Source organism: Battus philenor, unplaced genomic scaffold (assembly GCF_028537555.1).
Source record: "Battus philenor isolate CCGP_79_NKW_IND1 unplaced genomic scaffold, ilBatPhil1.0.hap1 SCAF_11, whole genome shotgun sequence".
NCBI lineage: Eukaryota > Metazoa > Arthropoda > Insecta > Lepidoptera > Papilionidae > Battus > Battus philenor.
In genome coordinates this window covers 14,325,509-14,340,486 of record NW_027181673.1, presented here as the reverse complement: position 1 = coordinate 14,340,486, position 14,978 = coordinate 14,325,509, and the positions used below count along the sequence as shown (strand labels likewise).

The window sequence follows — 14,978 nt, the reverse complement described above, 5'->3', positions numbered from 1 at the left end:
TTACGTCATACATAAAAGAAAGCATTGAAACACGTTATAAATATTCACAACATATTTATTAGAAATGCAAGATGTCTTTCCTTTTTAAACGGTTTTATTTAGTTCGACCCGTACGGAATTTATTTGGATCAAAATTAAAAATTGATTTAAGCACTTTCCCGTTGTCAGATTGATCTGAAATTTGGTACACACATTTAATTTAGATGACAATATAATAAAATCAATAACATTATAAATCTAAGACGGCTGCCGATACCAAAATGGCGGATTACGTATTTTTCCTTAACCCCCTCAATATGGGTATCAAATGAAAGGGCTACACTAGTAAAACACGATGATTATGTCAAAATTTAAAATTCAAGATGGACGCCGTTCCAATATGGCGGACTAGGTACATATTTTTCCACAACCACAACAATATGACTATCAAAAAACCGTTTAACTTAAAAGTTTTTTAAATGTATTTATTAAGTTTAAAAAAATTAAAGCATCTCAATAGCACAATGTATTATCTGTGGTCTGCCATGAATCTGTCACGTCGTGTCAAGTAGAATTATAGCGAATATTTAACACAATTCTCGCGCCGTATTGGGAAACCAAATTTGTAACTAAATAAACAAATATGTCTACCATGATGTAATTTAAAGTGTTGTTTTTTATTTAAGCCAACTGCAATCCTCTGACACCTAATGGCAGGAATCTTTTATATTGGTTACATTTATAATCATTATATTTATATTTTTTCTTACCGCTAATTCGTTATTATTTATCTAGATTGCTTATTGCAATATTCATTTCCTATACTATATTTTTCTTAATTTATTTATATGTACAGTATGTGCTATTTACAAGAAATAGGTGGCATTGCCACACTATATACATTCAATTATTATTTTTTTAAATATATTTGTAAGTTTCTAGTAAAAGTTTTTTATTAGCGAGGTATATGTTCCATAACGCGGTATATTATACAGTAACTGTGAATACGGAATGGTGATCTATATGTGATTATAGTGGATACAATCCTAGGTGACCAATGAAGAAAGATATATTTTTAAAATTCTATTAAATTTAAATTTTAGATCATTTTTATTAATTATCTTAAGGATTAAACACGATTTGAAGAATTTTGTAATTTTCTCCTGTTTGGCAGTTTTTAAAAGCACAATTCAGACTGATTCGCAGCAGTCGTATTAACAGTTTGCCTTTTAAAAATAAGACTTCGTTTGATAGACAGATCAATGTTCATAATGAAATCCCAAAGCACAATTGCCATTCTTATACTTTCAATAAGATTTTTCAAATTAAATGTCTTGTTTTCAGTGCTTCTTGAAGCGTTTTCTTTCAATGGGCTGTGTTTATTAGTCCATCTGACGGTATTTGCAAAGGATATCGAGTTGAATACCTATTGAAATCCTTTTATGTATGTACCTATTAGATCTGCGAATAAAGAATTTTTAGTTGCGAATATATGAAGCGCGAATAAGGAGGTTTTACTGTAGTTATTTTAAATTAACTCTATAAATACAATTTTGTCTTAGTGTGTGTGTACAGTCTATACTAATAGATGGCATTTGCCACAATGTTAAACTAAACTTCTTTATCTGTGTCTTACTCACTCTGTGTTTGGCACTAATCGATGTAACATAACTCCTGAAGATGCCCCGTGGAGGGGTGAAACACGTGTTGAGTAATTTGGCGGTGGCGGTTGTGTGATTCGCATTGTTTGCCGCATACGCATTTATCAGCGAGCTGGCGGGCGGTGCATTTTATTGCACGACTACCACTGCATGTGCGGAAGTGGCTAAATACTGGTCCTTTTCTTACTTAGGATGGACTTCCGCGAGGTAACGCCTGATTCCATTAAATATTTAAACTTCTTTATCTATTACCTAATATTTAATGTAAAAAGATGATCTATTTCAATTTACGTAATTGTATACTTATTTCACGTTTCATGTTATTTAGTATCCTCTATCTGCGTCGGCCCGATCGCAGCGGGCGCTGTGGTTACTTGTATGTACTGTACTGCCATTCAGCCAGTGTTGAATGTATTTCATATAATTACTTTGATCATTCAGAACGCTAGTAGATAGAAAATGATAGGAGTCCAAGACCATATTTTTTTTGGCTAATCTTGGATGATTTTTTATTCTCTCAGGAAGTCAATTCGAAAAAAAATTACCATTATGTTAAATATTGTATAAAATTAATGACATTTTCTATGACTTCCTTTATTGGGGGCCTTTCCACTTTCCTCAAATGGAGTTCTTCGTGCATCTGCCAGCCTGAAAGGTCCAAGCCGTAGTGCACACAATGCCTATCTTGTCCCGTATTCGCAAAAGGTCGTATTGAGATTTAAATTTTTTTTAATAGATTCCATTTTTGAGGGCCTATCGTTCCTCATATCATACTGTTGTAGCATACTATCATACGGTAGTGTTGTGTGTATAATAGTTTTTTTTTAATTAATTTATTTATTTTACCTTCATGAAGGTAAAATAGTAAAAATTTTAAAAATAATATACACGGAAATTGTAAAAATAGCGACATATGAGGCGAAGAAAGGAGGCGATGAAAGAATGAAATGTAAATAAAAGCCGCAAGAGTTAAACGGATTAATAAGAATGCAAGAAGAGAGTGCGGAAGAGATTCGAATAGATAAGAGAGGAAGAATTCAAAATTAACAAAGAAAATTCTTTTAGAAATACAGGTCTCTGTGATAGTATAAGAGATAGAGAAACAAGAGGCCTCGAAAAAAATTCAGTACACTGTCTCTATGGACTTGTGTTCCAGAAGTAAAAACATTTAAATGTAACATACGTGTTACATGTGTAGACAGTGAAGTGTGATCTTAAAATGTATTTGCAGTACTTACAGTGATCATTACAAAACTCTTTGTCGTTAATTTCGTTCGAAAAAACAATTGTTTTTTACATCGAAAACATAAAGATTCAGTTGGCAAGTCGCGCGTGAAACATTATCGCCTTTTTTGTGATTGACGGTGATTTGCAACACGAGGACAAATAATGCGAACCGAAATAAACTTCACAGGTGTGCTGTATGTAGCTTTGAATTTCGTTTGTTTGTTAACACGTTCCGTGGCGCGGTAAATTTTGAAGATTTTCCATTCAGGCCTCGTGAAGCGTATGCGACCCAAACTTTAAAAAGTCATATATATATATATATATATATATATATATATATATGATTCTCGTGTCATGGTGTTCGAACTTGAACTCCTCTGAAACGGCTTGACCGATTTTTACCAAATTTTATATGCGTATTTAGTAGGTCTGTGAATCGGCTACTATCTATTTTTCATACCCCTAAGTGATAAGGGTTGTTCACCCTTAAAATTTTGTTTTTTATTTTTTTGACGAAATTTTTTGTTTTTATTTTTTTATGATACAACATACAAAAATACATACAAACCTAAATTTTCACCTCTCTACGATCAACCCTTATCTTACATTTGTTAATTAAAAACTTTAATTTTTTTTGCAAAACAACGTTTGCGGCATCAGCTAGTAAGCTATAAAAAGCTGTTATTTTAATATTACAAACAGATTATAAAAGTCCAATTACCAAGTATAATTTATGTTGTACGAATTCAAAATTAGCACTTTACAGTTTGAGACCTTGACCCAAAAAACAGTGTGCCAAGGTTGAGCCGAGGGGCAACGGCCCGCGAAAGTGAAAACGCGTGTAGCGGGACAGTGAGCGTGGTCGCGGCCCATGAACTGGCCCACGGCGCAGTGCGGCCGCGGTCGGTGTTTCCGTTGCCTTGTTCGAAAAATACTTTATCAAACCTAACCTGTTAGGTTGTATAAATAACATAAATTTATAATCTTTGCTAATAAAACTACATAAGCTTGTAATGTATAAAAAAGTTTATTACTAATGGGAAATTGGATGAAGAAACAAATTAAAGGCGCAAATGTAAAATTACGGAAAATATGATGAAGGATAAAATATGAAGCATAAACTCAATGTGTAAATATGAAACGAGAGTGAAAGATAATGTAAAGAAAAGGACGAGGAAAAAATTAAAGAAATTATGAATGATGAGAGAGAGGGTGAAAATAAAAAAAAAAATTAAAAATATGTCTCTGTCCCAAAAATAAGATATGGGATCGTGATGTCGCCAATAATAAGAATCATAAAACAGAGCGGCTCAACCAATTCGGCTAATGTAACATATTATTATTGGTTATATGAATATATATCATTTGTAAGAAATATTGAAGCTTTTAGACCATGGATGCACAGATCGCGCAGCAAAAATAATACTCTCGTACATTCGAAAAATATTGAATTCTATTCCAGAATAAAACCGAAAAATTTAATTACCTATACTTCTGACGGCCGGCCCGCCATCAGTTCATGATTTGCCCGAGTGGCTTCTAGTCTTAACAAGTCTGTGCAACCATGCTTTAGACCCGTTTTTAATCAGTCATTATAGAATCATTTTACTTTTTACTACAACTATACAGGGTGATATTAATACATAAAAGGAGTCGATGTATAGCTCATTTTATACCAATTAATGGTACATCCTTCGAATACATTATTTTATCATTTATTCCTATGTCCCCAAGATGGGGCAGAGGGCGTCCACAGTACGTCGCCATCCCGAGCGGTCTTGAGCCTCGCGCTTTACTTCACTCCACGTCATTCCAGCTGCCTTCACTTCTGCAGTGATCGTCTGCCGCTAGGTTTACTTTGGACAGCCATTTCTCCGCTTTCCTTGAGGATTCCATTCTAGGGCTTGCCTCGGTATGCGATCTGGGTCCCTTTGGAGCGTGTGGCCTATTCAGTTCTACTTGCGGCATTTGATCTGCTGGTCGATCGGCACCTCACCTCAGCGTTTCCAGAGATCTACATTGAAGACTTTCTCAAGCCAGTATCCAAGACATTGGACAATTCCCACTCTGTGCCACTGCGTTTGCCGTTGATGGTGGTGTTCATGATGCCATCCAGAACGAGAAGGAAAAGAAGAGATAACAGAAGGCACCTCTGCCGCACACCTGCATTTCACACAAGTCACTCTACAAGAATATTTCCCGAAATTCAGATAACTACATATTAAATTATTGTTTACTGTCTGTCTGCAGATTTTGTATAGTAAGTTATTGGCCAGTCGCATTTGAATAGAAAAAAAATATATTTGAGGATTATAAATTTATACAGGATGATTGGATATAGACACTAAAAGGTTTAAAGGGGTGAATGTATAGCTCATTTGACAAATACGTTCTAAAACAATGTCGTCATATGTTATTAACTACCATTATATACGAAGTTGTTTATAATTTTATTTATAAAATCATCTCGCGAATCGATAACGACGGACAAAGAAAAATCGTAAATATAAACGACTATAGCTGCTTATCAGTGTAGTCATGTTATTTCTTTGCACTACAGATGTATTTCGACACGATAATAACCGATAATGTTGTGGGGTCGGTGACATGTAACATTGAGTTATGTAGAAATAATAAATCTAGATTTTTCAACAGTCGTCCTAGGCAAAAAAACTGCTGATTTTCTTTAAGTATAACATACAACTGCTTATAGGTGAATGCTATTTGGCAGTCATATAATAAATGGTTTATTATGTCCAAAAATATGGGCTTCAAAAATTAAAATAAAAACATAATGATAAGATATAAAATTATTAGTAAGAAGAGGACCAATATTTAGCCACAAATGCAGTGGTAGTCGTGCAACAAAGTGCACCGCCCGCCAGCCCGCTGATAAATGCGTATGCGGGAAACAATGCGAATCATACAACCGCCACCGCCAAATTACTCAACACGTGTTTCACCCCTCCACGGGGCATCTTCAGGAGTTATGTTACACCGATTAGTGCCAAACACAGAGTGGCAATAAAAACCGTCAGCCAATCAAAAAACGAGAAGTATTATATAGCACTCTCTTACGCCCGACGTAAATATTAAGCGCTGTAGCGTGGGATTCCCCTGTTCGTTTCGCGACGGACGATGACGTAATAATGTCTAGACTAGTTGAGTTTAATATTATCCTCAGCTAGTTTGTTAAAAGTTAATAAAAAGTATTAGATTCTGAAGTATAGGGTAACAGTAACCCGTGATAAAATATGTGAAGTCTGTAGGCGTTATCGGCAAAGATCGATAAGAAAAATGCATGTAGATTGAAACGCCACTTTTATTGTACTTTTCCATCTTGATTCATTTAACATTTTAACCTTAGGTCGTGTCACAGACTTCCATGAGGGTCATTTAGAAGTGACCTGACGTCTTCCGACCCTGACAAGGTCATCTGTCCACCTTGTGTGTTTCAGCTGTGTTTGCTGGTCTATAATCCCTACTCTAGAACTAATACCGGGCTATCCTCCTTCATGGCTCATTGAATCAATGACCTTTCCAACGGGGCTCAAAATGAAAGACCACGTTCCTGACCTATGTTAGGTATTGACACAAAAAAAATTACACGAGTTTATCGTATACATGGCCTACAACGTGGTTAGATTATCCCTCACTCCGACCGGTCCATCCCTTGGAAGGATTCTTTCTGGCTTGCTCAAAAACTTACTAATAGCTACCGCCTAACGCTACTCCCCCTGCACCTCAGTAAACACCAAGTGATGTCCTAAAGACGTTATCGTCACGCCCATCAGAGTGTTTCCACAGAACACTCGCCACACCGCACCCTCTGTAGACATTCGCAACACTGCAAGCGCAAACCACTCTGCATCATCAGCAACCAATGCACCTGCAACACTTTACACAGGTCGTCGCGTTTTACATAAAAAAACATCACCCACCACGCCACAACACTCGCTTTTAGTGAGCGGCCGCGCGCTCACAAACCGAGAACAGCGTGGGCGAACCGTGGTTGGATCCGGATCCCTCTTTAGCTCGCCTGTGGTCCACGCTGCCGTCCTAACCCGCAAGCACACTCCAGCAACACACCCCGTCAAAGCTCTACCGCGAAGAGCCTTAATAACGTGCGAGCGTCCCCGTGCAACTGGTAGGCGCCCCACCAGCTTTTAGTTTCTAGTTTAAAATCTAGTTCACGGACCCTTCCGCTCCGTGAACTCAGTACCGATGAAGCTGTAAAAGCCTTAGGGCTAACAGCATTAACATCTTTAGAAACAATAGGCTAGATTATATGTATACAAATAAATAAATTCGAATTGTCTGTTTGTAATATTGAAATAACCCTTTTTTACGATTTGAATTTGTATAAGTTTTTTTTTTCTTCCCGATAAACTTTAAATTCACTGAACCGATTTTAATGGGACTTATACTGACAGTGCTAGCTCAGCGGTAAAGACTACAGATATAGGTCGCGGGTTTAGTTCCCGGGATACAATCTTGTATAATTCACACTTTGCACATCAATTATACAGGATTGCCTCTGCTCATAAAGAAGTTTCCAGAGGATGTGCAACAGCTTCCTCTGCGTACCATAATACTACATTGAGATCACCAACCCGTTCACCAAGCGTGGCGGTTATGGTATATCACTCATAGACTTGAGCGACGATACTGGCAGGTAGCTGGTGTGATAAAGAGAAACTTAGACTACTTTAATTTAGAAAAAGTAAACGAAGTAAACTAAATGACTTAAGCTAATTTTAAGCGGACGAATTCACTAGCACCTCAAGTTTTAAGTGTATTGAAGTAATTGATGACAAGTTCTACCGAATTGTACTTGCAACAAACTTATATGTATATAGCATTCATATATAAAATTATTGTGTCACGGTGTTCGAACTTGAACTCCTCTGAAACGGCTTGACCGATTTTTACCAAATTTTATATGCGTATTTAGTAGGTCTGAGAATCGGCTCCTATCTATTTTTCATACCCCTAAGTGATAAGGGTTGTTTACCCTTAAAATTTTTTTTTTATTTTTTTGACGAAATTTTTTGTTTTTATTTTTTTATAATACAACATACAAAAATACATACAACCCTAAATTATCACCCCTCTACGATCAACCCTTATTTTTAAATTGAAAATTAAAAATATTTTTTTTTTGCAAAACAACGTTTGCGGGATCAGTTAGTAGCATTCATAAAAATTAATGATTTATTAACTTTAAATTGAACGCAGACAAAACTAATGTATTTTTTTTTGTAAAATGTGGCGAAATATTTGCACAAATGTCTAACGATATTTAAAAGGTCACGCGTTTCGTGCGATGCTAACAAGATGTCGCTGTTACAAATAAATGTCAATGTCAAATAAACTTTTACCGCCTTAATTTTTAGTAAAGTTTATATGGAAAATAACAAAATAAAACAATTTTTATAGATCTAAGACATTATTTACTATTTTTGACTTTTACACTCTTAGATTGTAAATACGATAGGTTAAGTTCTGAAACTATACGCCGAATGTCAGAAAGGACATCAGTTGTTTAAATATTTAAACGAGTTGTATAACTTTGTTCCAAATTTAAAAACATCTTTTTTTTTAGAATCTATACTGTCCAGATATATTTTCAAATACCGTTTATTGAACGCTAAAAGTCTAATTGTTGATTAGCGCTTGTGATATCGTACCACAAGTAATTGGCGTCACTTTTTAGACACGCACGGGGACGAAATAATGATTATTATTTTTATGAACTAAAACTTGGGGAGTTTCCAGGTTGTTTAAAAATTAACAGTTTACCTCTGTTGCTGTCTATAATAACCTTGAGACATATAAGGTCAATCGTAAACGACCTTCGTCTTCAGACATTGCGGTATTTTGGACGAGATATAGAAACACAGTAGTGATGTCTTTGTGTCTTGGTTTCAGATAGTGGACAATGCACGAACAGGACGCGGATGGGGAGCCGGCACACCACGCGCGGCGTCCCATGAACGCCTTCCTGATCTTCTGCAAGAGACACAGGAGCGTCGTACGCGACAAATATCCCAATCTTGAAAACAGGCGAGATACCTTCACTTACTTTTTGATTCAATTTAATATTCTTTATTGCACACAGATACATTTAAATAGCTTCATAATAAAGTAAAAAGTACAATGGGTGGTCTTATCACACTAGGCAATCTCTTACAGACAAACATAGTACGTAAAAGGAAAAAGTATAAATAATGGATACTTAACATATACAAAACAGATATATATACAAACATACATATATATGTAATGTAATATAACTCTAAATAAAAACATCAAGTTGATTTGGATCGCACTAACCTCAAGAATAAAGAGACAGAAGGAGAAAAAAAAAATGAATTGACAGATAAATAATGATAGATATAGTAAATAGTTCTTAACCATTTTATTGTAAATAGGTAGACTTCACTTACCTTATATATAATTCGATATAACCTTCATATAATAAATTCATTTTTGAGATATAAATATTTAACAGAATAAAAGCTCTTCGTGGGGCATATGTTCCATAAATATGACCTGAATACAGAAATATTGAATACGAAATGGTGATCAGAATGAAATAAAAGATATATCTTAATTATCTAATAGATTCAGGCGTTACTTTGCGGAAGTCCATCATGACTCGGTATTTGGCACTAAACGGAGTAACATTACTCCTGGGGATCCCCCGTGGAGGGGTGAAACTCGCGTTGAGTGATTTAACGGTGGTAGTTGTGTAATTCGCATTGTTTGCCGCACGCGCATTTATCAGCAGGCTGGCGGGCAGTGCACTTTATTACACGACTACTGCTACATAGCGGAAGTAGCTATGTATTAGTCCTTTTCTATATATATAAAAAAAAATTAAGGTTAAAACAATGGTTTGAAAAATTTTGTAATTTTCTCTTGCAGTTTTTAAAAGCACAATTCAGACTGATACTCAGTCGCATTAGCAATGTGCGTCTTAAAAATATAACTTCATTCCATAGACGATCAATGTTCATAAAGAAATCGCAAAGCACATTTGGCATTCTTAAACCTTCATTAAGATTTTTCAAATTAAATGTCAAGTTTTGTGCTTGTTGAAGCCCCTTATATGGGCTGCGTTTGTTGGTCCATTTGACGGCATCTACAAAGGATTTTGGGTTGGATACCTATTGGAATCATTTTACTATTATGTATGTTCTTATAAGAATACGCGAATAAAGATTTTTTGTCGCATTTCTTTTATCCGCGAATAGTGAAAGCGTAAATAAAGATCTTGCTATGTCTTGTAATTTGTAGAGATGTAAAACCTTTAAAATAATCAATGTTTAGCCTATTTGCCGTCAATTAATGTATGGTACACTGTACAAAAATCATTGTTTACAGAAATAATAAATAACATTATGATATTATAGTAAGTTGTATTTAAAAAAAAAAACATAATAAGCTAAACACTGTAATTATTTTATTCATATTCTGGTACTATTTATAAATAAATAAATTATAATACCTACTCGAGTAACATTAAAGAACTTAAGAACTTTACAAAACTGAATTAAGGATATTTAAGTGAGCACCAAGCTCTTTTCAAATCAGGGATAGGTTACCACTCTCTTGCTTTTTTTATATTAAAAGTTACCATTTCAAAAGCCCTTCCAATATAAAAGGCCATTTGTAACTTCCTCCGATGTCCAAGTTTCCAGCTTCTAATTCGCAGTTTTATTGTCCTCTTTTTCTCCGCAGTCCTTTCTATAAAAAAATCCTATAGTATGACTCTAAACATTTGTAAATAATGTTCGTTTGAATACAGATCCATAACTAAGATACTCGGCGAGTGGTGGGCCAATTTGGAGAAAGAAGAGAAAGCTTGCTACACCAGTCTTGCTAAACAGGTAAAAAAATGCGCATATTTTACGACAAATGTCTCACAACCATAAATAACGCTTTTAGACTAACTGTTATTTTTTTTGTTTGTAGTATAAAGACGCATTCTTCAGCGCTAACCCTGACTTCAAATGGTACAAGCTGCCCGCCCCTCCTCTAAGAACTTTGTCTTCGAGGCCCAGAGAGACGTGCGAGAAGCTCAGCGGATCTCCCACCAACGAATACCAAGACCCAGAATACGAAAAGACAAACAACAACTCTACTAAAGTCGATCTGAACAAGAAACCGAACGACAATGTTTTCGACCCTGACGCAAAACAATTGTCGATGTTCACACCCGGCAAACTGGCCGACGAAGCCCAAATGGGAGGCCTAAGTAGCCTCCTAGCCACAAAGACTGAAATACAAACCCCAAACCCCTATTACTCACCTCCTTCCTTTAAGTTTAGTTCGATCTCAACCCCAATAGAAAACCGATCTCATAACATACTGGACCGGGTGAAAGGCAACAGGGACGACAATATTCGCGAACTGCAAAACGCCCTGACCGAAACTACCAGGATATTTGAGGAGGAGTTCGAAGACAAAAGTCATATATACCGTTACGCAGTGGCAAGTGACCAGTTCACGAATCAGGACGTCATCGACCAAATAGTCGATAAAAGGTACTCTACCGAAGACGGGTATCAAAGAAACTGGTCGGACGACGAGAAATCCAAATCCGGAAGGACATGCAAGGGGAAGAGATACCAGGAGTTCATGGCGGTTGGGGGACTGATAGTGAATAAGAGACAGAGAAGAGATTATCCCGACAAAATATCAGACGACGGCTACAGCGCGTCCTGTAGCTGGGATCCTGGTAATTTGCAAGAGGATTCCTTCATCGAAGATACGAAACAGAATTTTATCAACGAAGTTATCGTGAAGAGCGAAGTGAAAGTCGAAACGCCCGACTCCGAACAAGACAATAATGGTAGCAAAACTTTTAAGGCTGCCGACTTCGATTTAGATGCTAAAATAAGAGCCCTACCCTCCCTTAGTTTAGAGAAGTTCCAACAAAAGAAACGTGAGAACAAACGTAAGAAGAAGACGATTAACTTGAAACCGAAGGCGCTGGAGACTTCGCAGATCATCAACTCGGTGCCGCGGCCGCTGTTGGACGAGAGGCGGGAGATGGCGGAGCGATGGCGGGAGAATGTCATCGGCAGCCAGAAGCGGAAGCCGAGGAAGATATCGATCACGCGGCTTGAGATCAACAGCATGGTGTCGAGCGATATGAATGGAGCGAAAACGAGTCCGGAGATCAAGATAGCCACCGAGGCGCCGTGCACCGTCATCCATAACATGGACATCTGCAGCCCGACTCAGCACAGCAGCGCGGACCTCCTGGCCTTGGCCACGCTCGCCGAGGTCGCAGCTAACACGTCCAAAATAGAAGACACTAGCGCCATCGCGACGGACAACGCTTCCACGGTATGAAATACCTACACAACTAGCCTTAAAAAGATATTCCAAAAATTATTTACTACATAATCAAATAATATTTATATATAGATCTACTTTTACATACGCATAAAAAAAATTAATATTATTGTACACGTTTTAATTGTAGTTTTTATAAACTAGAGATAGATTTTATTTATATAGGAGATAGAGATGATGTATGTATACTTGGATTGAGTTCGTGTAGGCTGCGATATTCCGCTTCTCTAGTTTTAAAACAAATCTATGGGTGATAGAATAAAATAAAGTACTAAACATCGTCACAGGAATTAAAGAGCATAATCTATTTTGCAAGTAAATTCGTCGAAATGTCTAAAATACACGCGGTGATCCATGACGTCAATTAACTAAATCTGTTATTGGATCGCGCTGTATTCATGTCACGCATCACAAAATGTATTTAAAAAAAAAATGCCAAAAATAAGTCATTGTAAAAACATAAACCTCATTACGTTTAACTTAGGTTAAAACATCGCCTTAATAATTTAGTGTTCCAGAATTATGACACCAAGTGCATAGACTGTGTTGCATTTTTATGGTGATGTTTTTATTTGTTGTTGTATAGATTATATGCATGTTTGCAAATTTATAATTTTTACTTAAGGCACTTTGTACAGGTACGTGGTTTTGATCACAAAATAGAGTCGGTGTTTAAATTATACGTTAGCGTTTATAAATTATGTATCGTTAATGATATTATTACGTAAGAAAGATTAAAATATACGCATGTACTGAATTTTCAAATCGAAACAGTTTGCGGGAATCCCGCTGTCCATTGTGATAAAGATATATGCCAACGTTGAAATCTTTCATCGTTTAGCTTGTAACACACAAATCTATTGCTCGTTGAACTTATAAATATTTAAAGAGAAGGAGAATATAAAAAAAAAACTATTTTATTTTCGTCCACTACGTAAAACTTGTCCCAATTCGGTACCTGAAATTATCGAAAAAAAACTAACTAATTTCTCTAATAAGTAAATCATTGCATCGTTTCTATTTTTAACGTATTTTTTTACAGTGTTTAGGCTTTAGTATAGTTACTAGTTCGTCCCAGAACAGTGTTTCTCAAATGTTTTTACGTTTTATTATTATAATTTTTTTATTTATTTTTGTGATGGAGTTATTTAGGAGCTTCTGTGATTACCCTCTCTCCCGTGTTTTAATACAGAAGGTTGATGGTGCGATGTTTTCGTTGCAGGTCTAGTCTAGAATAGTATTGTAATAAAATAATCAAGTAATAAATTCTGAAAAGTGCACTTGTGTTATTTAAAATAAACATTACATGCGCCATAAAATGACATGCTCATCCAAAGACCAAATGTATTTAATGTAGAGAAGCTAGGCTGTAGACTCATAGTATATGTAATATATAAGTGATATATACATAGTATATTATATAAATATATTTTAATAACCGCGTAAACATTGTGATTGACAAATATCACGTTTTATATTCGTATTTTTGTTGATTTAATTTTCGAAATGTTTCGTTATTTTTTTTCCAAATTTTATATATTAATTTTAAAGAAAGAGAGCTTTCTGAAGTTCCTCGTTTTGAGATTTATAATGAGCTTCTATGAGAAGGAAATCCTTGTAGATTACCAGAATAGCTTACTAAAATTCTCTTTGAAACTATATTGTTATCGGTAAATTAGTAATAAGACTATATATAAAAAAGGGGGCCAGTAAGCGCGAAAGGGTTGGTAAATTTGTCAAGTTTTTGATATAAAATGGGGCGTTTTTGCCAAAAATAATTTCTATGGAAATTTAATATGAAAGCTAGGAGCTTATATTGAAATATTAATGATGGCGATTTACTGAAATATATGGTGCTGGAAGATCTGTATTATTTTAAAACCAACCGTTGCATTAGTTTCCTATTTAGCAACGGGCTGTAATGGTATCGATTTATTGTCAATATTTTTTTTATTTTTTTTTAAATCGCAAACGATTTTGTGTTGTCAAAGTATATATGTTTTTGTTAATGTTTATAATGTTCGCTTTGTTCAATCATGTGCCGGTAAGAACTCAACACAAGAACGATTGCGATATTTTGTTTACGAATATTGATGTCGCAAACAATATCAAAGTTACCTTCGTTGAATGTTTTAAATTATTTCTCCATTTTGTTAATGTTAAGGAGATGGAAATGTTTGTTTATTGTAATCGTGTTTTAGATGCGTTTGTCATTAAATCAAAATTAGGTTTCAATTTAATATTTCTTTTAAGATGTAATGTTGTTTCTAAAACTTGAAAAAGGATAATTTATTTAACATTGATGTTGTTTGCAAAAAGTATATAAATATACGGGACGATTATTTAGTTTGAGAAACACTGGTCTTCAATTCGTTAATTAGGGCATAATAAGTCGACAACCAAAGTGTTACGTTGGCTCCAAAGTGTTTTGTTGAATGTTTTGTTTTAAATACGAGCGTAGGTCAATCTATATCTTTTATTGTAGTAATAAAGTTTATTCATATTAACAATTTTGTTGTTTTTATTCCGTATTTATCCCCACGTATGTACTTTCCGTGTTACAAAAAGGTAAGTAGGTGTTTTCATTGTAGTGGTATGTAAGCGATCGTTGGTCGCGCGTTCGATTCCTGCGATATAATGTTATATAATTCACACTGTGCCTTAATTATATAGGATTTCTCATGAACAGGATTTATTGGGATGGACAGCAGCGTCCTCTGCATACCATAATACAACACTGCG

The 14,978-nt window shown here is 35.4% G+C and overlaps 1 protein-coding gene across 1 annotated transcript in view; it reads left to right on the top strand.

Annotated features, from left to right (window-relative positions):
• bbx (bobby sox) overlaps positions 1-14,740 on the top strand; it is a 30,384-nt gene extending 15,644 nt beyond the window's left edge. The window contains exons 2-4 of the mRNA XM_068771707.1: positions 8,799-8,933; positions 10,681-10,762; positions 10,848-14,740. Coding sequence (XP_068627808.1) covers positions 8,809-8,933; positions 10,681-10,762; positions 10,848-12,233 — 1,593 coding nt within the window. The 5' untranslated portion in view covers positions 8,799-8,808 and the 3' untranslated portion in view covers positions 12,234-14,740. The remainder of the gene's footprint in view (positions 1-8,798; positions 8,934-10,680; positions 10,763-10,847) is intronic.
• The last annotated feature ends 238 nt before the right edge of the window (positions 14,741-14,978 follow it).